The sequence below is a fragment of the Danio rerio genome, chromosome 18, assembly GCF_052040795.2.
Source record: "Danio rerio strain M-AB ecotype USA chromosome 18, GRCz13ab, whole genome shotgun sequence".
In the NCBI taxonomy this organism is placed as follows: Eukaryota; Metazoa; Chordata; class Actinopteri; order Cypriniformes; family Danionidae; genus Danio; species Danio rerio.
Window position 1 is genome coordinate 12,869,141 of NC_141038.1, and position 27,196 is coordinate 12,896,336.

Sequence of the window (27,196 nt, forward strand, 5' to 3'; positions counted from 1 at the left end):
GTTAACTGCTGATCTGGGCCAAAACAATTACTGTGCATGACAATAGATCTTTTTAAATGTTAATTAAAAAAAAAGTATTTTTGTTGAATAAAATGTATACAGTTATATATTTGCTTGTTTTGACACATTTAAATATGTGGCAAAGAAATATTTACTTCATTTTGGTGTGGTTAGAGATGAATTTGGTAAAACCTTTATTCTGAGCCCTAAAAAGTCATGTAAAAACAAAAACCAATTGCAATGCGACACAACCCATTCGCTCATGCACAGTGAGCAAGCTCATACACAACACACACAAACAATGAAATAAATGAGGAGGCATGTGGACAGCACAACATCTTTATCAAGTCATATTAGCATGTCAAAGTCACATTTATTTATATAAAATATATTTTCCAAACAACAAAAGTGTGGCTAGTGAAAATGGTAAGTGGCTAGTAATGTTGGAAATCTACTAGCCACAGTGGCTGGTGATCGAAAAAGTTAATGTAAAGCCCTGTATATATTCATTCATTTTCTTGTCGGCTTAGTCCCTTTATTAATCCGCTGTCGCCACAGCGGAATGAACCGCCAACTTATCCAGCAAGTTTTTACGGAGCCGATGCCCTTCCAGCCGCAACCCATCTCTGGGATACATCCACACACACATTCACACACACACTCATACACTACGGACAATTTAGTCCACCCAATTCACCTGTACCACATGTCTTTGGACTGTGGGGGAAACCGGAGCACATGGAGGAAACCCACGCGAAGGCAGGGATAACATGCAAACTCCACACAGAAATGCCAACTGAGCCGAGGTTCGAACCAGCGACCTTCTTGCTGTGAGGCAACAGCACTACCTACTGCGCCACTGCCTCGCCCCCTGTGTGTATATATATATATATATATTAGAGTTGAACTATATATCATTTGTAAGTTTAACAATGATTTATTCATTGCAGTGGTGTTGTCACGTTACTGGAGACCGGTACCAATCGGTACTCACGTTTTAAAAACATCCATTTCCCACTTACATTTGAGCGCTGTTGAGCACGTTCTTAAACAGCGCTGATTCGCCATTGTTTTCACATGCTTAACAGAAATAGCCATGAAGGTCATCAGTTCACTGAACTCATCGCTGTTTACCGAGTCTAACAACAGCTACAGGGACACTGGAGCATTTTAAAGCTGCCAAGATCAGTCGGTTCATTAGCGGATCGCTCTTATGTCAGCTTATAAACAGACCAGCTGATCTCCGTGGCTATAAAATGCTTCAGTGCCCCAGTATCTGTGGTTACACTCAGTAATCGGGTGAGTTTGGTGAACTGATGACCTTCACGGCAAATCACAGTCATTTCTGTTGAGCATGTGAACAAAAAGGCAACATTGCTCAAATGTAAGCATGAAATCGAACATTTTTTAAATGTTAGTACAGATTGGAACCGAAATTCAGTATCGTGACAACACTACTTTGCAGTATTATTTTACATTTGATTATTCAAATAGACTCAATAAATGACTGTTTATTTCATTTGTATATTTTACTTTACTGTATTTATTAATGCTTCATTGTTTATTAAATTGTCTGCAGATTTTCCTATACAATCATCTCAACCTATCTAAAATGATAAATTCTTTTAAGTTATTATAAATTCATCTGGTGGAATTGCATTCATTTTGCTATACACATCACCGAATAACAAAAAATCGTAATGTTACATTTTTCCAATATTGTGCAGCACTAATTTGTATTTCAACTGAAAGTAGCTTTACAGTAAAATGAATAACATCACTTTTTATGTACACTTTTACATAGTACACACTGCTGGGTTCCACACAATAGATTTGTGATGGGACAACATGAAGTAATTAAGTTAATTTATTCGTTTTTACAAATTTAAGTGGATTGAACATAAAACATGTAAGTTCTCCCCCCAAAAAAATGAAAGAATTGTGCCGTATCAGCTCATTTTAAATAAGTACTGTAGCTTGAACAGACAGCATTCTAAATTTGAGTGCAGGCAATGTATATGTTCAACCATCTTTTTAAAAATTACTTCAAATTTTGTAATTTTACATTTGCAAGGACAGTCAACATCAACACTGAATATCTCTGAATCGAATCAAATGTTGCACCAACAACCCTGCACTGATTAAAATGTAATTTCTTTCACCAAAATGACAACAGTAACCCTATTATTTTTCAGAATATTAGTGTAAAGCATCTTTGAATCTTTCATTTGTAAAGTCTTATATAAAATAACACAACTTGACTATAGATATAAATTCATTGTGCAATCCGATGACCTTGTGAAAGCATCACCCTACCACAACACAACCACAGTACTTTTTTTTTCTACAAAGGGCCCCTTCTGTTTTTCGGTCTCACAATTTCCTGAATACATTCTATTTCTCCTTTTCACTTCCTGTCCATTCAGACCTCGCTCTCTCTATTTCTCAGTACAATCCACCCCAGTGGTTAGTGAAGGTTTTTAGCGGTCAGCCTTTATTGGCTGTGCTGATATATCAGACTCTTGCACACCACATTGTGAGGCTCTGGTAATTGGCTCTTCAGAAAAATCTGAGAAAAAGACCCACCAAAAAAAGAAGTAAAGGTCAAAAGGGCCGCATTAACCATGTGCTGCTTGTTTTGCACTTTCTCATTGAGAAATAAAGCTTGTTAGGCCAAGTTAGAGTATGAAAAGAAAGGGAAAACTCTCCATTTTATCTGTCCTTGCAACCTCTTGGGACAGAATGTTCTCTCGGTTTTCTGGAGAGAGCGAAAAGTCCTTGGAAAGTGGATCTGTGAGTTGGAGTCGAGGTCTCCGTTGTAATTGAACTGATATGATTTGCACCTCGCTGCTCTTATCCTGTTGCACAGTGATAATGAACGGCTAGCTGAATGGATTCATCATATTTAAATGCCAGAGAGAGACTGTGTTTCAGCTCATCACAAACAAAACAAAAAAAAAAAAACAGCGTAGACAGCACTTGGACAGTGTAGAATATAAACAAGATTTTTACATTTCCTGGTAGTTGCCCAAGAAAAATTGATTGTGACAGTAGTAGGGTTATCTGTATTGCATTTTGGTATTATTCTTCCAGCTTATTGTGTGACCACATGAAACAGATGGAATAATTTAAACTGTCTGAATTGCAGCCATAATATGCAAAATCATAAGTAAATTGGTTATTAGGCAGGTTGTTTACAGTACTTTGATGTTACTCTTGCTTTAAACTTGGGACACATCAGGCTGACTTTAAAGAACTAGCACCAGCTGTATCTGGTCATGTCTGGAGCAAAAATCTGCATGTGAACACTAGGCATGGGATGGTATAAGATTCTGACAGTATGATAAAAATATCTGAATAATTGAATAAAAATATCACGGTTTCATGGTTTTAAATGTCTGTAAAAACAGGGTTTCACATCAAATTTAAGTCTTTAAGATCATTATCAATGACATTTGAGACTATCACAGGGCAAAACGCTGATAATTTTCTGTAATAACCAGTGGACTTTTTCTTTACTTGCCCAATTAAAATTAAAATTCAGTAATTTCTTAACCAAATATTTTAAATAATGTGTCAAAACAAGCAAACTCTAGTTATATGCGTATATTTTTATTAGCACAACCTTTCTTTAAAAAAAGACAAGTTTTAAAAGCTATAATAAACAATTTATGCACAACATAATTTAAATGTTTGTTTCCTAATGTTCAATAACATATTTTCAGAATTCTGAGGTCTAAATCAATGTTAATATTTATTTTGAGGGTAACTACACCTTCAACTTCTAGATTCTTTTAAAATTGCTATATAAAAAAAACAGTAATTTTTGGTGTCATTTATTAATTCGACATTCACAATGAGATACTTTTCTAAGTGCTCTGAAAATCAAACCAAAACAGAATATTTTTCACAAATGCAATGTAGCGTAAACAATATTAAATTAAAGACAATCAGAATGTCTCAAAGTTTTAAAATCTGTAATAAATAACATTTTTGCACAACCTACATTTGTGCATAAAACATGAAAACATGGAGAACTTTTGAACAAATGTTATTATAAGGATGTAAGGAATAAAATTAAACTGTATTGCTAAATAATAATTGTTAATTGTGTTAAACGTTTTTTTTTAGATAGATTTGTTGGTTGTACTGATTGGCTATAGATTTACTTGGACAATTAGTGACACAACAGTATATTTTAGTGAATTTTTTTAAGGCCTTAAATTTAGTTTTTGAAATTTAAAACATTTTAAGACCCCGAGGACACCCTGAAAAACTAAAACTTTTTTCCCCCTTTGAACACAATATATTTTATTTAAAAAAACATTAAAATATTTTGGAGCAGTAAACATGCCAAGCTGCTCTCTTCATTGGTTTTAAAAAACACAGATTTCTTTACAATTTAAATGGCATCTGTTGATATTTTGTTTCTGCTGGTGATGCTGTTTTCATAAAAAGCTGAAGAAAAAAAAATTAAATAAAAATCTTACCCATACCTTAGGAACGGTATAGCAGAAAATGTTGCCGGATTGAAAACTTTGACTTACCTTGAAAACGGTTATCGTCCAATGCCTAGTGAACACACAAAACAGATGACAGCTAATGGAATGAGAACAAACATTTTGCTTCTGTGTGAGAATGTGCATCTCTCCATGCCGGCTGGTGGCAGTAGTCGGTATTGTCAAAACAAAAAGGAAAATCAGAACCAGTGCTGCATGCAAACCAATCATGAACATAGCAACGTTAACATAGCATTTTAACAGTGCTTCTCTCTAATCATAGGGAGACTTGTTTGAGCAAATATGTCTGATCATCCATATAATTTGCAATTATTTAAGAAATGATGAAATGACAGCTGGTCTCTTTGTGTTCCCTCGTGACTTGCATTGTTTGCTTAGATTCATCACTTCAGTTTTTGTTCTGACACATTGATTTGGTTCCACACTGAGGATCTGACAGCCAGGCAACATAGTGACGAAGTCATGCATGCAAGCTCTCTAACGCAGTCATGGAGAAGGCTTCCAACAGTCGTAAAGCCAAAAAGTTTGCTTTTTCGCAAATCATTTATACTTGATAATACTAGATTGCTGTCAATATGTGCCAGTCGTGTGCAGTCAGGTCTATGTCTTCCCAGTCTGGATCGGTTCTGCGTTTGGTCTGGTACATTTAGGCTGCTTTCACACTAGCGCTTTTGGTCCACACCCAAGTTCGGTTGACATCAGAGTTTGTTTCATTTAGCAAGTGTAAACGAGGTTTTCGGAATTGGGTGTGCAGCCGTGAACCGTACCTGAGTCCACCTGAAAGAGGTTACCAAAACCAAAAGATTCATCAAAAGCAGAACGACCACAATGTGTGTTCTTCTTTCCATTTTCGTGGCCGTCTGTCACCATGACGCAACCATACTGTGGTTCAGAAGAAAAAAAGACGGTGTGAACACAACCCAGCCGAAAAGGTGGCAAGGGGGAAATATCTAACTTGGGTTCAAACCAGGCAAACAACCCAAGTGTGAAACCACCTTTAAGGGCCAGGACACACCAAACCGACACTAAAACAACTGGCACCAATGAAACCCAACAGTGTTGTTGCCTTCTGTCGCCTCACGTCTGGTTCAGTCTTGACCAAAAAGCTGTTAGTGAACACTCACAAACGGACGAACGCCAACTGAAACTAGGGTGCGTTTTCTGTGCCTGCACGGAAGGATATGTCTTTCTGCACTGCAGGAGGCAGTAGTCTGTTTTCGTATTCCCAATGGAAAACCGGAACTTCCGACGCACACGTGCAAATCATAAACAAAGCAGTGTTTAAAACCATTACCACTGTAATAGTCACTCTCCACGTAACTCACCATTTGCTTGGTGTGTTCTATCCCTAATGCATTTTTTCAGTCTGCACAGGTTCCGGTTTATCATTTTTAAAATAGGAGTCCAAGTCAGTTCCATGCAGTCATTAACCTGTCTTCTGAAGACCTCTAGTATGGAACACACCAAACAAACTAGCCTGACAGATTCTCACTGTTGGCATAGTGTGTTCCAGTCTTTAGTGGTTAATCAGCCAAAAGCCATGTAGTTTCGCAGGAAAGACTCCCAGGTCTTGTCTTTTTTACTGTAAATTTATGAGATTCTTTTCTAGCAATTTGACACTCTGCCAGGCAAAACTCATGTGTTTATGGTAGCTGTGTATGATTTGACAGACAATGATATTTCAAAATGACACTAAACAAACAAGCAGACGGCAGCTACTTTTAAAAATCTGGCAAGAAGCAAGTGACTCTTTATTACTGAATTATTGACTCAAAGGATTCATTCCTGTTCATGAATGAAACATAGATGTGAGCAAATGTTTTGATTGCATTTTCTGCAAGAATTTTTGTTGATTTAAAAATTGACAATATAGCGACTTATACAGTGTTTGGATAAATAATCATACATTTTGCATTAAAACAGCATGTTGCTACCAAATCCAAGGTTCAGTTCCCAGAAAATGCTTGAACTAATCAAATATTTAGCTTGAAATACAATATAAATTACTTTGATTAAAAACATCTGCTTAACTAAGTTATTCTAAGCACTAAAGTAGGCGCTATTGCACTTAATGTTTGTCATCGCTAATATATTTTCAGCCAGGCAAAACCTGTAATGCGTAGCAAAATATTTATGAATAAACTTATAAAGCATGCTACAGTAGAAGCTGGTTGAATAACTCAAATTAATATTTCAACACATAACTTTTTTTCTTTCAGAAAAAGCATTAGATAAACTCATGTTTAATATTCAAGCTTGTCTTGTTTGCAAGGCTTTGCCCTTGATGTGTGTTTACTGCAGCTCAGGCCGCTCGCCTTGATCATGAGCATCAAGCACTTTTCTGAAAGGGAAAATGTGCTGACTGTGTTATGGGCTTCTCTGATTACTTTTAAAGTCAGTGCTGACCCACTGCAGTACGTGAAACTTTTACAAAAACAGGTGGGCCAGTCGTGTTAGAAAAAGCGGCAGTTCGGATTATTTGTCAGCTGAAGCGATGCTGACTGACTCTGGGCTACACTGAAATTGATGGCAATGGCTGTGGACACTAACGAAAACACAAGGGACGTCGTGAGGCAGAAGGATGTGTGCTGTCTAGAATCGACTTCTCACTTATACAGCTGACGGCTTTATACTTTATCTCTCCTCTTCCCTTTCGCCTCGGGCCACCGACAGCCCTGTTACTGTGTGTGCTCATTTATGTATATCCCTGTCTGACAACGGGACGGGACTGTGAATGTTAAATAGGGTGGTTGAGGTGGCTGGAGGCTGATCAGAGGAATATGTCTAATGGGCAGGACTGCAAGACTCATAATCCTTTAAAGTACAGTGACTGTAAGGTGAAGAATGGTTTCTGTGTAATCATTCAATAAGGCAGAAAACTTTGGGGTTTTTTTATTAAATGAACGCTTTTAGTGAGCAAGGATGCACTGAATTGATAAATATTGACAGTAAATAAACTTGTAATGCTGCCCAATATATAATAGGGTTGGGCCAATAAACAATATTATACAGAATTCATTCAATATTCTATTAGAGTTATACCACTCAATATTGATCTACGAGCCAATCACACAGAAGAAGTGTGCAACAATGGGAATCTAATAGTGTTTTGATATAAGAGATGTACCAAATTTTCGGCCACCGAAAGTTTATTGGCCTAAAATATGTTATGGCTTTTAAATATAATGGCATAAAAATGTAGAATTTTAATAAAAAATATTGAGCAGTAATTATACATCAGTGGACTTGAGACGCAGAGCGGAGCTGACCGCAATGACAGGGTTCGAGTTCGTTAAAGAACGGTTCCATAGATTGGGTAAGACAAAAACAAAAGCTAAAAAGAAAAACAAGTAAATAACAGGGTGAGAATGTGGTAAAATATGAAGACGTGGTAAAAATCATTCGAGGGCTTTTCTTTTTTCTGGATTGCTTTTAAAAACACTACTGGTTGTGTTTAGGGAAGGGTGGGGAGATCGATCGGTCGGTCAGTCAGTAAATCAGTCAGTCAACAGTGGCCTCTGGTGGATTTACATGACAACAGCAGGCGCAAATAGCGCTAGCTGGAGAAATTTGAGATCTGAAAAAGCGTACACAGCGGCCTCTGGTGGATTCACAAAAACTAAAACTGCAAAAAAACTTAGCTCCTGAGACGTATTTGGCACTCTCCAGAAGTGTATATAAGGGTACGTAATAAGCCTGGGTTGTATATGTTACAATTAAAATATATTAAAAATTTGACTATTATTAGCATTATTATTGAAAAAATTCATTCATTCATTTTCTTTTCGGCTTAGTCCCTTTATTAATCTGGGTGCGCCACAGCGGAATGAACAATAAACTTATCCAGCATATGTTTTTTTTATGCAGCAGATGCCCTTCCAGCTGCAACCTGTCACTGGGAAACATCCGTACACACTCAATCACACACATACATACGGTCAATTTTAGCTTACCAAATTCACCTACAGCACATGTCTTTGGACTTGTGGGGGAAACCGGAGCACCCAAAGGAAACCCATGCCAACACAGGGAGAACATGCAAACTCCACACAGAAATGCCAACTGAACCAACAACCTTCCTGCTGTGAGGCAATTGTGCTACCCACTGCGCCACTGCGTCACCATTATTGAAAAAATATATATTTTAAAATGTAACAATATATGAAAAGTTATTTTATAATAAATAAAAACAAAAATAGAACTACAAAAAAAGCAATAAAAGACAAGTCATCTAACCAACATACCATAATCTAACACTAAACAACACTAACAGTTATAGTATTAATAACAGCACAATTGTCTGTACTTTTGATGTGCAATTTTAGAAATTCTTTAGTGATTTATATCAAATACAATAATTAAAAAATAACAGTTATATTATGAGCGGTTTACCGATTAAAATTGTAGCCTACTCATTTCTTCATATAAAAAAGAAATATGTTTCCAATCCTGTAGTTAAATCTCTGAAATCAATCGACAGCTGTATTCTGTTTCAGTCTAGCATTTGTTTCAGTAAACAACCTTACACAGTTAGGGTCAGAATTATTAGCCCCCTTTAAATTTCTTTTGCTTTTTTAAATATTTGCCAAATGCCATTTAACAGAGCAATGTAATTTTCAAAGTATGTCTGATAATATTTTTTCTTCAGGAGAAAGTCTTATTTGTTTTATTTCGACTAGAAAAAAAGCAGTTTTTAATTTTTAAAACCCATTTGAATGTCAAAATTATTAGCCCCTTTAAGCTATTTTATTTCGATTGTCTACAGGACAAACCATCATTATACAACAACTTGTGTAATTACCCTAACCTGCCTTCCATAACCTTATTAACCTAGTTAAGCCTTTAAATGTCATTTTAAGCTGTATAGAAGTGTCTTGAGAAATATCTAGTCAAATATTATTTACTGTCATCATGGCAAAGATAAAATAAATCAGTTATCAGAAATTAGTTACTTAAACTATTATGTTTAGAAATGTGTTGGAGAAATCTGCTCTCCATTAAACAGAAATTAGCAGGGGGGCTAACAATTCGGACTTCAACTGTAGCTGTAAACAAGTCGCTGTTTCAGGGACTCAAATGTTTACCAGTGGTGAAACAATCATAAGATATGCCCCTTTGTTTGCTTAATACATCTAAGCCAATTATGTTTGCAATTACTGTACTTAAATATTTTCAAATGCTTACATTTTAAAATGACAAATTGTCTAATAGTATAAGTGAAAAAAAGATTTTTGACATCAAGACAACTATAGATTTCCAACCAATCAGCAAACAAGGGTTAATAACAACTGAACGATTGCATCTTAATAATATGTTTTCATTCCTTCTCAGATTGAATGCTCAAGTATATCAGAGTACTCAGAGAAAATCATCAAGGCCAATCATCTGGACAGTGGTGAGTAGATGTGGTGTGTGTGTGTGTGTGTGTGCAAAAAGCAAAATGGCTAAAAGGATGAGACATGGACATTAAAGAGTGGATGTTGTGCATGTTTCTATTCCGCCTACTAAATATACATTATTTAAAACCTCTGCAGTGATCTGAATATTAAAAGAAATTTTTAATAGTAAATGCTTAGTATAGTTTATCAATGACAATACTGTATGTCTATAAAGGGCACAAAAATGTTGATCCATGTTTTTGTCTTGTTTTTCAGTACAAAACGCCATTCTCTTGGAGATGTTGTGATTTGTAATAACATTGCAATAATGTGATATTAGTAAAAATGAAAAATAATGTTTTCTGTTAATATATTTTAAAATGTAAGAATTATTATTACCGTTCATTTATTTATTTTCTTCTCGGCTCCACCACACCGCCTCAATTATTGCCATACAAAGCCTAATTTTCAGCATTATTACTGTAGTCTTCACATCTGTCGTAACTCATTGTAATTGCTTGATTTGGGGCAAAAGAAACATTTGTCAGAATGTTGCAAAAGCTTATATTGCTGAATGTTTTGTGGGAAATTTGAGGCTTTTTTTTCTCAAAATTACTTGATAAATATAAACATATAATGTTCTTATTTATAAATCCCTTTTTTGTCACTTGTGGCCCATTTCATGGATTCTTAATTAATAAATAAATAAATAAATAAATATAGTAATAATAAATAATAATAATAATAATAATAATAAATAATAGTTTTATTAATTATATATATATATATATATATATATATATATATATATATATATATATATATATATATATATATATATATATATATATATATATATATATATATATGTATGTATGTATGTATGCATGCATGCATGTATGTATGTATGTATATATATATATATATATATATATATATATATGTGTGTGTGTGTGTGTGTGTGTGTGTGTGTGTGTGTGTGTGTGTGTGTGTGTGTGTATATATATATAAATAATTGATAAAACTTTTAGAATAAAAAAAAGATATGACATGTAAATGATAAAAGGCAAGACAAAATACAGAAATATATTGTGTGTATGCTTAATTATAGTCTTAAAGGTCCCCTGAAGTGCTTTGAATTTGTTTTTTTCGATGTTTGAAATAATCTTAACTGAAAAACAAAGAGAGGATGGGACAGAGTAGCTCCTGCCGCTTGTTTTGTTTTCTCACAGCTCTCCCAGTGAGAGTGGCTGAGCTTAAGCGCATCAAATAAAAAGCAAATGAGAAGTGTCTTGAAGGGGGCGGGGCATGTCAGATACTAGAGAGCATTTGATTGATCAAGACTTAACGAGAAACTGAAGTATGAGGTGATGTGAAAAAAAAACAACAACGATCCATTTAGGCGGAAGTGATACACTGCAAGCTTTACATTTTATTGGTTTTATATCTCGTAAATGAAAATTTTGTCTTTGTTTTGTACCACACTAGCTTAACGATATCCTTGAAGACTAACATACTAACATCTAAAAAACTTTATTTTGATTTTACTGGACCTTTAAATAAAAGAATACACTATGTATCACACATAGGGCTGGGAAATTTGGCCTAAAATCAAAATCTTGATTATTTGAATATTTTTTAACTCGATTACAATTAATGGATGATTTATTTTCCCTCATAGTTCATGGACAAGCCTTGTACAGTAAATATCCTCACATATTAGAGGTTTTTGAATGAAGGGTGCATTACTTGATTTTAAAATAATTGAAGGAAACACATACCATCAACTATCTATGATTATTCATCGAAGCTCAATGCTGAACAACTGAATTTAAAACACACATTGCCTAAAACAAACAGTCACTTTTTTTCTAAAAATAAATAACTTGCACTTTTGGAAACAACATACATTATTTTCTGTGCTTTTTATATTAAAAGTAGAAAATAAGCAGCATCTCTTCTGAATAAAATAACTCCTGCATACTGTATCTTGTGAATAATATTTACAACAGTGCATTTCGTACTTCTTCTGTAAACAAATATTTTAATGCAAATAATCATTTTAATGTAATGGAAAATATGCTGTCTCAAGCCATCTTTGGCACAGTTTCTAATAATCATCAATATAGTACAAAGTAAGGCTCAAGAATGGGTCCATCATCTGACTTGACCAGAGATCAGATGTTGCTGCAGTGGTGTTGCTCTGCAATAACACTTCCGAAACGCTAGCTGGCTGTGGGTTTTTATGTTCCTGTGTGTCAAGTTTCTTTATGGGTGTTTTGTATTTTCTAAATGCTACGTTAATGTACAAGAAGCTAAACTAGCTCATTTAGAGGTCCTCAGTGGGATTACGATGGTAAACACTTGATCCAACAGGCTCAGCCCACACTCATCATCGTTATCAAGTCAACATGTAGTAACATTTTTTGAGAGGTGTGCATCAGCGTCAGCATTAGCCACAGCAAAGGGTGTGCGAAGTATAAACGGAGCGGGGTCACGTGACTACACACACAGTAGGGAAAGTACTTGGAAAAAAATTATTTTTTATAGTTATGTTATTGAACGTATCAATCTATCAAGCAAAAAGTAAAAATATGTAAGGATTTTAATATACGGTAAGTTACAAATAAAATACCATAAAAACATCACATATTACCAACGCTGAAATCCAAACATTTTCTGATCATTGTTTTATTTCATTAAGCAAATACCACATTGCTAAAGATTTTATTTACTGTTTTAAAAAAAAGACATCACTATAACATGCTCCAATTGGATAATTCATTAGACCACTGCAGTATCCTCAATACAAGCTGATGTTGCAATCTCAGCTGGAGTCTCTCTCTTTTACACACACAGTTTGACCCACATCTTTTATCTGGCCTTAAAAATCCAAAGAGAAGAAAGGATCTGTCAAGCGTGGCCTTATTTGTGTGTATGTTCCAGTTATAACCATCTTTAAAGGGAAAGTGGAAGAAACGGAGCTGCCGGTAGATCAGGTGGACATTATCATCTCAGAGTGGATGGGATATTGCCTTTTTTATGAATCCATGCTCAACACGGTCATCTACGCCAGAGACAAGTGGCTGGTTAGTGTTTATCTAAATGTTTATCTAAATTATCTAAATGTGTGTGTGTAAATATAGCTGAAGTGCCTACAGAATGAACACAGAGCCTGTGATCTGTATCTTTAGAAACCTGGAGGTCTCATGTTCCCAGACCGAGCTGCTCTCTATGTGGTGGCCATTGAAGACAGGCAGTACAAGGACTTCAAGATTCACTGTGAGTCCCAAAACATACACACAAACATCTTGACTCAAGAAGGCGTTCAGCTTTACAAGTTCACAAGCTGCTAGAATAAAGGAGTTCTGTCATGCTTTGAAACAATCATATTACACAAGTCAGGAATCCAAATTCACAATGTTTATTTTGCTAGTGCCAAAGTTAAACCACTGATTTAAAATAAATTTTTGTTAGTTTGCTTCCACGTTTGTTGTGGCTTCTCTGTTGATGTCAGTTTCACTGTAAAAACAAGTTATTGCTCCCTTAAATTCAACATTCTGACTACCCTCATCTACATTTCTGAAGATTGCGAATTATGTAGCCAGATGTACGTACGTATGGCTGCATTTCGTCTTTAAAATAAACACTTTGGGATGATATGACGCCGTTCCTTTTCTCACCTACCGGCTGACCGCGTATTCCGTATGGAAACTGTTACCAGTTTGCCCAGTAGCTCGCCATGTATGTCAGTGTACTTGACTTGAAACGCAAAGCGGAGTTGACCACGACGACAGGGTTTGAGTCTGGAGAAGAAATGTTCCAGAAAGCAGGTAAGACAAAAACATAAGCCAAAAAATAAAATAAATAGGTAAATAAGAGGGTAAGAATGTAGTAAAATATGAAAATGTAGTAGAAATCTAGCTGCTACGAGGGCTTTTCTTTTTCTGGATTGCTTTTGAAAACACTGCGATTGGGTTTTGGGAAGTGGGTGGGCGCTGGTCAACCGGTGCTTTTTAATCCACCATCGGTTGGATTTAGGAAAGGATCAGTTGATCGCTCGGTCGGTTGGTCAGTCAGTCGACAGCAGCCTCTGGTGGATTTACGCGAGAAGAGCATGTGCTAATGGCACTCGCAAGAGAAAGCTCCTGGGATGTATATGGCGCTCTTCAGAAATGTATATAGGGGTACGAAATCAGAATGAGTCTGGGTTTCTTAAATTTATTAGTTAAATCAAATGGACTTTTCTAGTCATCTCAACGTACATTAATCAAACTGACTAAAAATATAAAGCTACAGTTTGTATAACTTATTCAGGTTTATTAACTTATTCAAATAAGTTAAATCGGCATTAAAATATTTGTTGTTTTTACATTTCATCATTACAATTTTTATAGTGCACATCCCTCTTACCGTTAGTTTGCTTTTAAAAAATGATGTGCAAAAGAAAGCCCTGCCCCCTATTCAATATTCATTTCAGTTGGAAGTACATCATTATACTGAAAAAAAAAGGTGTATTCGGCTTCATGCAGCGCTGTGCAGACAGATCGAAATCTGTTTAAAAGCAGTGCATTTCGGTTAGAAATTTTTCAGACTTGATGCTGCACAAACACAATGTGACTGTCTTCAAAGTACTGTGACATCGCTCCAAGATTAGATGGCTGACTCAGCCTGTGCAGCATCTGAAAAGCGACTGCAGGAGCTGCGATGACGACACCGATCTTACACGATTGGCTTGATTCACCACATGACAACAATCATGTGCGTTTCGGGTTTCCATCTCACAAATTTTCCGTCTTCAATTTTTTTTTATGCCAGGTCTATCCTGCACATATCATGCTTACTAAAAGACTACAACTATTTTACTGCAGTGATCATCTTTTTGTTGTTAAATAATTTGTTTATAACAGCTATATTATTTGCATACTGTTGGTTTATTTTCAACCTTTTTCTATACAGACTATTTACTGTATTTAGCTCCATAAATTATTTAAATTGTATATTTTAGTGAATAATCAAATTTCATCTCAGATAGTTAATTCCCTTGTTGTTGAAAATGAACTATAGTTTGAAGAGACTATAAGCCAGGGGTCTCAAACTTGCGGCCCGCGGGCCATTTACGGCCCTCAGTGCAATATTTTGTGGCCCGCGCCGACCACTGTACACTGACAGAATCAGCGGAGCGGGGAGAGAGAGCGCTCCCCGCTCCGCTGATTCTATCCGTATACAGCGGTCACTGGCATTCCCCGCCCGCCGTGTAAACAAAGGGGCGGGGATGCCGGTGACGTCACCGCTCACCCCGCCCCTTTGTTAGACGCTGTGACGGGTGGGAAGTCGCGCCAGCCAGAACCAAGGTAAGCTGTTCCCGCCCCTGCCCGCCACTTAGCTACCTATCTGCAGCCTGCCACCTACCTAGCTACAGCCTGCATCTTATACTGTATATATTATAGGTAGACTGGTACAGACTGATGTGACTGGAGTGGGGCGATAACACCACTCTTCAGTACGCGCACATCCACTCTGCAGTGGGTGAGGGAATGGAAGTTTTGAGTGAGTTCCCCCAAGCCATACTGAGGTCTCAACTTCTTAGAACTTCCGCTCTAAAGCCAAATGTGGTTCAGATTTGTGAGAAGAAGCGCTGTCAAGTCTCTGGCAGCAAGGAGTAGGCAAAAGATGCCATGTTCAGAAGAACTGTTCATAATCTTCACTCAATGTTCTATTAATGTTCAGGACACTTCATGTTCAGAAGAAGTAATTAAAACTGTTAATAATGACATTTGAGGACTTTTTTTTTGTGAAATCCCTTATGCGGCCCAGCCTCACCCAGACTTTGCCTCCTGCGGCCCCCAGGTAAATTGAGTTTGAGACCCCTGCTATAAGCAGTTTTATTTGTACTCTAACTTTTTTGTTGTTATTGCAATAAATAAATAAATAGGCAGTGGTTCATGTCGAAAACACCTATTGTATCTGCAAATTCCAGTTCATGCAGACTGTAAAGGAATATTTCACATAAAAACTTCACCCTCATCTAGCATTTCTTATTTTCATTTGATATTTTAAAGAATGCTGGAAACCGGCAATTGACATTAGTATTTTTTTCTACTATGGATGTCAAAGGCTGCAGACTTTTTTTTTTTTAATAACTTCAGAATAACCACTATTACAAATTTCTAAAAGGTGTTCATGTCTTTGTAAAACTCATAATTATAACCTGTAAACTGCTAATTTTCCAGAAAAAAATGACAGTGGGACCACTGTGACACCTGAATGCCACATCCATTTAAATGCTATCCTTAGGCATTGATAGCTGTTATTGAAAAGCTTAATTCGGAGAAAGTGAGCAGCTTTGAGTAGACCGTTACGTGTTGTCATCTTGAAATTACAGTGATTATGATATAAAGTGTGTAAAAGAACTGAACCATAGGACAGCTTAGGTTAATGCATTCTTCAGCGTACATTTGTTGCTCTATAGATTCAAATTCTGATGCATTTCAAGACATGAAATAATCTTTTCATACACCTTCTTTGAATGCAGGGTGGGAAAACGTCTATGGATTTGACATGACCTGCATCAGGAATGTAGCGATGAAAGAACCACTGGTGGATATCGTGGACTCGAAACAAGTGGTATCTAACTCCTGTCTGATCAAGGTCAGCCATTAAAACCCTTTTTTGTAAATCATGTAACTGTGTGTGTCTCTCCTCATGTGAAGTAGTCAATAGATAAAGCCAGATCCACTGAGAATACAGCAGCATTAGTATGTAACTGATCATTAGCTGTATCACTCAGTGTGATAGTTACATAATGATCCGTTGAAATGCAATTTCATTTCATTATAAACCACTGGAGTAGGTGCTGATGAGATGATTATTGGTTGAATCTGATTCATCAAGCCTGGAATTTTATGGCTCTGCAGATGGACTGTGAAATCCTTCTACAAACCTCTCATTTGACTGCCAAAAGATATGCATATAAAGAAAAGAAATATATTTGAAGCAAAAGGTTTTCTAGCTTTTCAAAGTTGAAATATGCAGCTCTTTTACAGCTAATACAATTTAAAATGAATGCAAATCAAAGCAGAGGTAAAAATAAAGCAATTTGATCATTTTGTATGTCATAAGTAGGCCCACACGGAATCTGCAGTGTGCAGATTTTTAGCCCATCATTAATTCTGTTTATTTACCAGAGTAAATGTGTGTAAATCTATTTTTATTCAGTTTTTTTTTTTATTAATTTCAGTAATATTATTAACTAATGTGAAAATGTTCATCTGATTTATGTTTAATGCAGTGTGTACAGTATTATTTTCTGTCTTTTACTAGATATATTATATGACAAACTTGCTTTATTTACCAAATAAAGTCAATCTAATTGGATTTGCATTTTTAACATTAAACAAAAGTTAAAAAGATCTTATTTTTATTTGATATATTAAGGTTTTAGTTATGATACTCCCAAAATAATTCCGAAAAAATCTGCAGATTTTTACCAAAATTCTCTGCAGAAATAGCAAAAAACGTCCGCAGATTCCGTCTGGCCCTAATAAGATTCTGACGGTATGATAACCTTGGATAAAAATATCACAATATGATGTTATTGCAACTACTGCTTCAAACTAAGTTCTTTTTAAATATCTGGGTAAATAAAAAATAAAAAAAGGATTACATAGGGCTGCTCGATTGTGGGAAAAATCATAATCACGATTATTTTGCTCATAATTGTAATCACAACTATTTAAAACGATTACTGTTGAAGTCAAAATAACTAGGCCTCCTGTGATTTTTTTTTATAAACATTTCCCAAATCATGTTTAACTGAGCAAGGAATTTTTCACAGTATTTCCTATTATATTTTCTCTTCTAGAGAAAGGACTTTTTTGTTTTATTTTGGCTAGAATAAAAGCAGGTTTAATTAATTTGAATCCTATTTTAAGGTCAATTTTATTAGCCCCCTTAAGCTTTATATATATATTTTGATTGTCTCCAAAAAAAAAAAAAACAGTTATACAATGACTTGCCTAATTATCCTAATTAAACTAGTAAAATATTATGTACTGTCATCATAGCAAAGATAAAAGAAATCACTTATTAGAAATTAGTTATGTTATTATATTATTATCTATTATGTTTAGAAATGGGTTAAAAAAAATCTTCTTTTCATTAAACAGAAATTGGGGGGGTGGGGGCTCATAATCCAGGAGGGCTAATAATTCATACAGTGTGTATATATATATATATATATATATATATATATATATATATATATATATATATATATGGTTATTGTCCTCCCTGTAAATAAGGAATATAATAAAACTATTAAACAAACTGTGCTTTAAGCATCTTCACTGTAAGGAAAAAACTTTTATTAAAGCTACTTCAGTCAAGAGCAGTGAGGGACTTTGTGAGAGACCCTGACTGAATCATTTGTACGAGTGAATCAGTTAACTGTACTCTCCCTGACCCTATCAACAGGATTAGTAAGATGTTAAAAGGGGAGAGGTTATGGTGCTTAATTTGCCAAATCTCATATTAGTCTTGTGTAGAATAGTGCTGCACACATTTTTTCTTCATTCTTTTTTCCATTTCTCTATTTTTTGAATACTTAGAAGGGAAATATACAGCTTTGCAATTCTCTCCGGAAAAAGCGCACACGCATGGAGCAGCTTCAGAGCAAGACAAGCTGAGGCAGAGAAAGACGAGCGCGTTGCTTGTCAAAGATCAAAACATATCAGTGTTTCAATAAAATAACGTTTGTTTTGAGTTCCTGACATTTGAATTCAAATATTTACAAGCATAACAATACATGTGCTTTGTAAAATACACACTGCTGGAGAACAGCAATGATATCCATTTAACATATCTGATGTATTTACAACAGAAACACACTGTTCAGGTAACTAGAACATTAAAGAGCCTTCAAACCAGAACTGATATGACATCATTTCTAAATAATTCTGGACAAAATGATATATGTTTTGAGTTTGGCTTATTTTCCTTCGGATTAGTCCCTTATTTATCAGGGGTCACCACAGCGGAATGAACCGCCAACTATTTCATCATATGTTTTACACAGCAGATGCCCTTCTAGCCACAACCCAGCACTGGGAAACACCAATATACTCTCACATTTACACACAATCATACACTAAGGCCAATTTAGTTTACCCAATTGACTTATACTGCATGTCTTTGGACTGTGGAGGAAACCCACGTGAACACTGGAAGAACATGCAAACTCCACACAGAAACGCCAACAGGCCCAGCCAGGACTCGAACCAGCAAATTTTTTGCTGTGAGGCGACAGTGCTAACCACTGTGCCACCTTCTAAACACCAAGGTGTGTGACAATTAAGCAATAAGTGGGTGTATTCTGGAACTCCGCCTTCTTTGACGTGGATTAATTTGTATCAGGACAATAAAATCCAACACAACAATACCAGCTAACAATAAGTTAGCAACATGAATAAACTGGAGGGTCGAGTTGCAGAGCTGGTACAGATGTATCTTCACCTGTATGATCGCTCACAGACAAATTGTAAATACACACACTGGACTAGAGAAGCCACCATGTTGTGCAATTTAAACGTCTAAACACTGTTCAATTCGGTCTCTGTCCCTTGCAAATAAAAAACAATGTAAAGATGTGGAATGCTGGAGTATATAAAGTCGAATTGTGCAATAGGTAAATTAACTTAACAAGCACATTGATGGCATGCTTTCACCCCTTTGTTGTTTGCACATGCACACTCTTCCATAAGTAGTTTCCATTAAAAGAGTTTCCACCTGTAATGATGTCAACAAGTTATGTTGTTATGAGTTATTCAATCATTCATATTCTTTTCAGCTTAGCACCTTCATTAATCAGGGACGTTTTACACACAGAATGCCCTTCCAGATGCAACCCAGCACTGGAAAACACTTATACACTACGGCCAGTTTAGCTTTTTTAATTTACCTATACTGCATGTCTTTGGACTGTGGAGGAAATCAGAGCACCAAGAGAACATGTAGTTACAAGTTATATTCTGGGAAAAAATAATTTTCCATAGTTGCTACCCCGAAGTGTGTTTTTAAAATTTTTTTACAAGGAAATATGTGCAAATGGCATCTGACAGGATCATTTAAATCAGAGAATCAATTAGGTGTAGACTCATTCTTACCAGACCATTTAAATCAGGGAGTTCTAGAGAGTAATGTAGTATAATTAAAAGTTATTCCAAGCATACTAGTAAAAGAGATCGTAGTAAAATTTAATGTTTTACAAAATTAAAATACTGAAGGGAATTAAAGGTGCAAATATGCACTTGTATAGCAAAGTTAAAAGACCACCATTGCACAATACCATTTCCTTACAATTCCAACCGTATGACCATTCAGCTTATGATATAAAACTAGATTACATCATGATAATTTGGCCTTTATCCATGCTTATCCTTCTTAAAAATTCTAAGTAAAATAACTTAATCCAGATCTAACTTCAAAGCTGAGGCATAATGGATGACGGCACTTAAATGAATGGAAATGTGATGCACGGCTCACTTATTTGATACAGTGATTAATGCTCCATTTCAAACTCTGTGCTATATAGCTTCATCTAAAGTAGGTTGGACACATTCACAAACGGGAGACTGATGCCTAATGGAAACGAGAGTGACAGGATTATAAAGAGAGACGGGGAACAAAGTTTCATGTTGTTTTTCAGGTAAATATAGTAGCCGCAAGGCTCGGCTTACTGAAACAGCTGATACTGTACATACTGAACATAATAGCATCCTAGCATAATAGCAGAGATGCTATCAGAGCACAGTATAACACCTCAGAAGAAGACAAAGAAAGAAAATAAGAGCTCAAGCTGGATCCTTATCTTTTAACTCTCGCACTGAAAAGTTAAAAAGGAAACTAGCAGACACTCAATTGAGAATTTTATCATGTCCCTTAAATCTTAAAATTTAAAGCTTTGCTCTTATTTTATCTCAGGAAGTGGACATCTACACGGTGAAGCCAGAGGAACTGTCCTTCACCTCCTCCTTCTGTCTGCAGATCCAGAGGAATGATTACATCCACGCTTTGGTCACCTACTTCAATATCGAATTCACCAAGTGTCATAAGAAGACGGGCTTCTCCACAGGTGTGTTTAAAACTTGTCTATGTTCTGCAGCTGGGCCAATGTGGCTTATGTTAAAGTGAACTTTGTGGTGAATGTCTGCTCTCTAGTGGCCGAGTTATGACACCGCACTGATAAATAAATGGCCTTAAACCAAAACAGGCACTAACGCTAAGGTTTTTAAATGAAAGTCAGGTAGTAAATTGTTTTATATGAATATTTAAACTCTCGTAATTATTACCATTAAGCATTAAAGGGATAGTTCACACAAAATTAAAAACTAGATCATTTGCTCACCCTGGTGTTCAGACGTTTCAGTCAAGTGTTGACCATTGTCAATGCCAAACAATGTAATGGGAGCAATCTAAATTCAAGGAGTCACATGATAATTTTGATCACATGATCAGACTAGACCAAGCTCAGAGGAATTGTTTTGTTTTCACAATCTGACAAGCATCACGTAAGGTTTGTTAATGATTCATTCATTCATTTTATTTCGGCTTAGTCCCTTTATTCATCAGGAGTCGCCACAGTGAATCGAACCACCAACTTATCCAGGATATGTTTTACACAGCGGATGCCCTTCCAGCTGCAACCCAGTTCTGGGAAACACCCATACACACTCATTCAAACACATGCACTACGGCCAATGTAGTTTATTCAATTCACATATAGTATGTCTTTTGGACTGTAGGGGTAAACCGGATCACTCTGAGGAAACCCATGCCAACACTGTCAGAACATGCAAACTCCACAAAGAAATGCCAACTAACCCGGCCAGGACTCAAACCAGCGATCTTCTTTCTGTGAGGTGAAAGATAAATTGGCGGTTCATTCCACTGTGGTGACCTCTGATGAATAAAGGGACTTTTTTGGGTTTTCTGCAGTTTGCATTGACTATATTTTATATATAGTTTTTTTTGTTGCGTTTCTTCTTTTTTCTGTATCTCAGCTGTCTGATGGATTGTTAGAGCAGTATAGAGAATATCTAAGGACCTGTGTGTGTGGAGTTGAGTGTTGTGAAGTGCCATGGGATCTCCAGACACACTGATCTGAGGGCTTTAAGTTCTATTGACCTTTAAGGCTTGGCGTATTGCTCAGTCAGCACACAGGCCTTTCCTCAGGGGCGGAAGAACAAGTGATCTTTCAGCTGGCAAGAAAACTAACACTCAGTCAGACACATAGATTTACAGTCTTTCTTTCTCACGCACATGCACGCGCACACACACTGTTTGCAGTGATCATAAAAGTAATGCTGGCTTATGTTTTTAGGAAAGCATGGAAATCTGAGTTTCTGAGGTGAATCTGTTAGCAGCAGAACAAGTCTGTGTGCTCCTAAGTTGTATTATTTTACAGTATGTCTGTTTGCAAAATAAACACAGATAAGAGGATCAAGAGCCACATCTGATATATTCCAGGACATGGCGATATTCAATAATACAATATATTGTGATAAAGAGGTACATAACATGGTATTGTTATGCTTGGTACTTCAAAATACTGTAAATAATTATTTATTTAAATCTGTAGAATGCTTTTAAGAATATTCTGATTATTATATTTGCAGTGGTGCTTCAAAATGCCTGACTAAATAGTCTACTTATTTAAATAATAAAAACATTTTTACATGTTAATCTTGCATATGAAATACCCAAGATATTGTTAAAGAAATAGTTAAATCCTATTTTTTATTTATCTCAAGAGCAGGTTTGGCATGCTGTCCTGGGAGAGAACCCTGAGCTCGGAGATAATTGATAAATTTAAGGGGGTCCAAGATCATAGAAATTGTTCTAATGGATATAGGTAGCCCATTGCACATTTTTGAGCATTCACATTTTCATTCACATTTTTACAGAGAATTTATTTTATTATTTGGATCTATTAAAATTTTCTGAAAAAAATAAAATAAAATAAAAATCAGGTTTTTGACAGCTCCCCTTTGTAAAGTAGGAAAAAGTGGAAAAATGGGTTGATTCTTCCAAAAACGAAGATAAGGGAAATAACTTGAAGTGGGCTATTCATTCTAGGTTTGGATTAATCTGATTGGTTTACCAATGATAGCGAATGTCAGAGCTGTGATCAATCATATCACGTGCTCCTCTTGAAATTAGTTTATCAAACTTTACTTATTTTATTGTGTGAAACCTTGATATTTTATACTAATCTTGATACATAATAAACATTAAAAATGTCCAGATTTTTATAGGCCTATTGTTCATTAACATTTATAGTAAGGCTCCATTAGTAAATGTAATGTTGTTTAATTTATATTTAAATAATCTTCTATTTAATGAATTTTAAATATAAAGAAAACATGTTAAAGTTTGGTTAACAAATTATAACTGAACTTTAACAAATTATAGATGAATTAACTATAACGTTTGTTAATCAGATCGGATTATGTTACCTCTCATACATTTTAATCCTTGTGCAATTGTAATTAGTTTGAAACATGTTTTTTTTATCATTATTTATGTACAATAAGGCAACACTAAAATAGAGTTCTTTTTTATCTTTTCTTTTTTGCAGCTTATGCCAATATTGTGATAAAACTGTACATTAATGTATACCGATAAGACCATTACAATAAAAAACTATCGCAAAACTGAAATTTAATGCAACTATATGCCTTGAATAGATACTAGCAAATATATGAACTAGTTACAATGATTTACATATTGAAAAGCGCTAAATTATAAAATATGTTATATATATCAATATGTGAAATATATATATTCTCTCCATTTAACAGAAATTGAGGAAAAAATAAAAAAATAAACAGGGCAAATAATTCAGGGGGGCTAATAATTCTTACTTCAACTGTATTTTCAATCAGAATGCAGTAACTGACCAATTTGAATCAAGTGTTTTAGTAAATAAATTCTACATTAAATGTTATTTTTATTTAGTTTCTCTTCTGTTTACTTCATCGTAGCACCAGATGCCCCTTTCACACACTGGAAGCAGACGGTGTTTTATCTGGAGGAGTATCTGACTGTGAAAAGAGGAGAGGAGATTGTCGGCACCGTCAGCATGAAGCCAAATGAGAAGAACGTAGTAAGAGCCCCTAAAACTAATCCTAAAAATAATGCTTTCCAGAACTTTCCTTGCTTGTATGTTTTTTTTTTTTTTTTGTATGCCAGCTTAATAATATGCTTTCTAGTATGGCTGCACGATGTTGGAAAAAGTGGACATTGCAATATATTTTTTTCTGTGATTTATATTGTGATATGAATATAATTTTACAAGATAAATAATATCAAAAATAAAAAATATACAAAATACCCAAAACTACATAAAATCAACTAATTAACAGTAACTAAGTAACAGTATTAAGGTTTAGAAATTCAGTAATCAAATGTAAAATAACTGTAGTATTCATTGTATAAATAAACACAATCCTTCTTTGTAAAAGTGGAAAACATTATTTCTTTTTAGCTCAAATGCTTTAAATTCACTTGAAATCTTAATCATAGACATACACGTCAAAATAAATAATCTTTCACGCCATTATAGGATTAAACTTTGTAAACAGATCATGTGCTCTGAACTGTAGTTTCTGGTTAATTATAATCCAAATTTGACAATGCAGATCCTGCAATGTGACTTTTGCAAGTTCACACATTGTGATATTAATGCTGAAATTATATATTGTGCAGCCCTACTTTCTAGACTATTATTATTATTGTAATTATTATTGTTATTATTATAGTACAATATTAGATTATTTTTCAGATTATAATTTTTTATGAAGTGAAATTATCTTTTGTTCATTTATTACAAACCATCGTTATACAATAACTTGCCTAAATACCCTAACCTGGCTAATTAACCTAGTTAAGCCTTTAAATGTCACGTTAAGCTGTGTACAAGTGTCTAGAAAAATATCTAGTCAAATATTATTTATTGTCATAATGGGAAGAATAAAATTATTAGAGATGAGGTATTAAAACTATTATGTTTAGAAATGTGTTGAAAAAAATCTCTCCGCTAAACAGAAATTGAGGAAAAAAATAAATGGGTGCTTATAATTCCAGGAGGCAATAATTCTGACTTCAACTGTCTGTGCACTGAATTAAAGTATTTACTTACTTTGAACTTTTTGAGTATAAGTGAATTGAAGTTTATTTTTACAGCTTAGTTAGTGTAATGATGATGGCATTTATCGTTTCTTCTTTTCCTCTCCAGCGTGATCTGGACTTTACGTTTGAGCTGGATTTTAAAGGTCAGCTCTGTGAGGCCGCAATCGCGCACGACTATAAGATGCGTTAAGTGTCCAGCAGAGGGCAGAGCATTCAGAGAAGCAGAAGCAGAAGAGCAGCTCTCCATCACAGCTGAAGCTGCTGCTGCTGGAAAACACACATAGAGAAAGACCAGAACACAAGCTGTTCGCTCTGGGAGACGTGCCAGTTTTTTTTCATTTATTTCTTTTTGGAGCGGATAGCAATAGCAGCCTTGCCTTCGCTAACCATAACCTGCACTATTTCGCCATCTCTCCGATTGTCCAGGGGCCAAATATGACTAACAGCCCACTGAAAACAAAAGAATGTCATGTTTTTATGAATGTTAAGTGTAAGTTTAGGGTTTCTTTGCTTTTCTATTTGAGATGTGATTTGAGGTGTTCATGTTGAAGGATATTGCTTCAAAGAACTTTAGGATATTTTAATTTAACATAGTTTGTTAATAGAATAACTCTAGATATAATGTATTCGAACTGAATTGGTGCTGGACTTTAGCTATTTTAATGCAATAAGATAAGTGATCTTAACATTCAGGTTATTCTCAGGAAATGGTGCAGTTTTATTTTTTTATTCACTTGTAAATGTTAGGGTTTAATCTACTGCTAACTTAAGTATCACTGGGTTATGCTTTAATTTGAGCATTATTTCTTTGGTTTGTGCTGAGAACAAAACAAACAAGCTGCGTAAAAACTTAATCACAATGATTGACTTTTCACCAAGATGGACAAAAACAAATTATTGAGCTTCATGAAGCAAACACACACATGTGTGATTAGATGAGAATGCAGTGGAACAAGTTGTGTTCAAAATTATATTTAATTATATATAAATTATATATATTCATATATTATATTATATTATATTATATTATATTATTTCCCAGAGATGGGTTGTGGCTAGAAGGGCATCCGCTGCTTAAAAACGTGCTGGATAAGTTGGCGGTTCATTCCGCTGTGGCGACCCCAGATTAATAAAGGGACTAAGCCGACAAGAAAATTAATTAATTTAATTATATTATATTATACTATATTATATTATATATTCACTTTCCTTCGGCTTAGTGACATATTTATCAAGGGTCGCCACAGTGGAATGAATTACCAACTATTCCAGCATATGTTTTACACAGCGGATACCCTCTGAGCTGCAACCCAGTACTGACAGCAGTACTGACAGTACTGCGACCCATGCAAGCGTGGGAAGAACATGTAAACTCCACACAGAAATGCCAACTGACCCCGCCAGGACTTGAACCAGCAACTTTCTTGCTATGAGGCGACAGTGCTAACCGCTGAGCCATTATGCCACCCCTAGTATATTATATTATATTATATTATCTAGTATATTATATTATATTATATTATATTACATTTGCTTCAATTTCAAGCATTACACTCCAGGATTATAGTTGATTTTAAAATAATATGGAAAACATTCAAATATAATAAACATTAAAATTAAATAAAATATAAAAGCTCCTATTTTATTAAATTTCAACAAATGTACAAAAATAAAAATGAACAAAAACTCTACAGAAACAACTAAATCCACTGCTCTTTATAGAATAACAATTATAGATCAGTGACTACAATACAAAACAAAATGACCAACTTTCAAACTGAACTGAAAACAGAAATTCTGAATAAAACTTTAATTAAATTAGTAATAAAAACTGCAATAGTGTCTTGATGAGAAGTTATTTTTCTAATATAAATTCAATATCATTTTATGCATTACAGCACATGAACACTATTTCCTGAGAATGACCCATCATTCATGAAATGATCGAGGGCATTGGTGAAATCAAACCTACGAATACAGATTAAAAATAAAAGATAAAAGACTGAGAATTTAATAACCTAAATTACAAGCCGAATTTGATTTACTAGTAGCATTAGTATGACTGCCATGTTTAGTATTTATGATGCGTGATAATTACATTTTCCACTT

The 27,196-nt window shown here is 35.0% G+C and overlaps 1 protein-coding gene across 1 annotated transcript in view; it reads left to right on the forward strand.

The window, feature by feature from the left end:
• prmt8a (protein arginine methyltransferase 8a) overlaps positions 1 to 25,987 on the forward strand; it is a 42,992-nt gene extending 17,005 nt beyond the window's left edge. Inside the window, exons 4-10 of the mRNA XM_087293022.1 lie at positions 9,852 to 9,915; positions 12,845 to 12,987; positions 13,093 to 13,180; positions 16,434 to 16,549; positions 20,879 to 21,029; positions 23,941 to 24,062; positions 25,194 to 25,987. Of these exons, the coding sequence (XP_087149148.1) occupies positions 9,852 to 9,915; positions 12,845 to 12,987; positions 13,093 to 13,180; positions 16,434 to 16,549; positions 20,879 to 21,029; positions 23,941 to 24,062; positions 25,194 to 25,277 (768 nt within the window). The 3' untranslated portion in view covers positions 25,278 to 25,987. The remainder of the gene's footprint in view (positions 1 to 9,851; positions 9,916 to 12,844; positions 12,988 to 13,092; positions 13,181 to 16,433; positions 16,550 to 20,878; positions 21,030 to 23,940; positions 24,063 to 25,193) is intronic.
• The last annotated feature ends 1,209 nt before the right edge of the window (positions 25,988 to 27,196 follow it).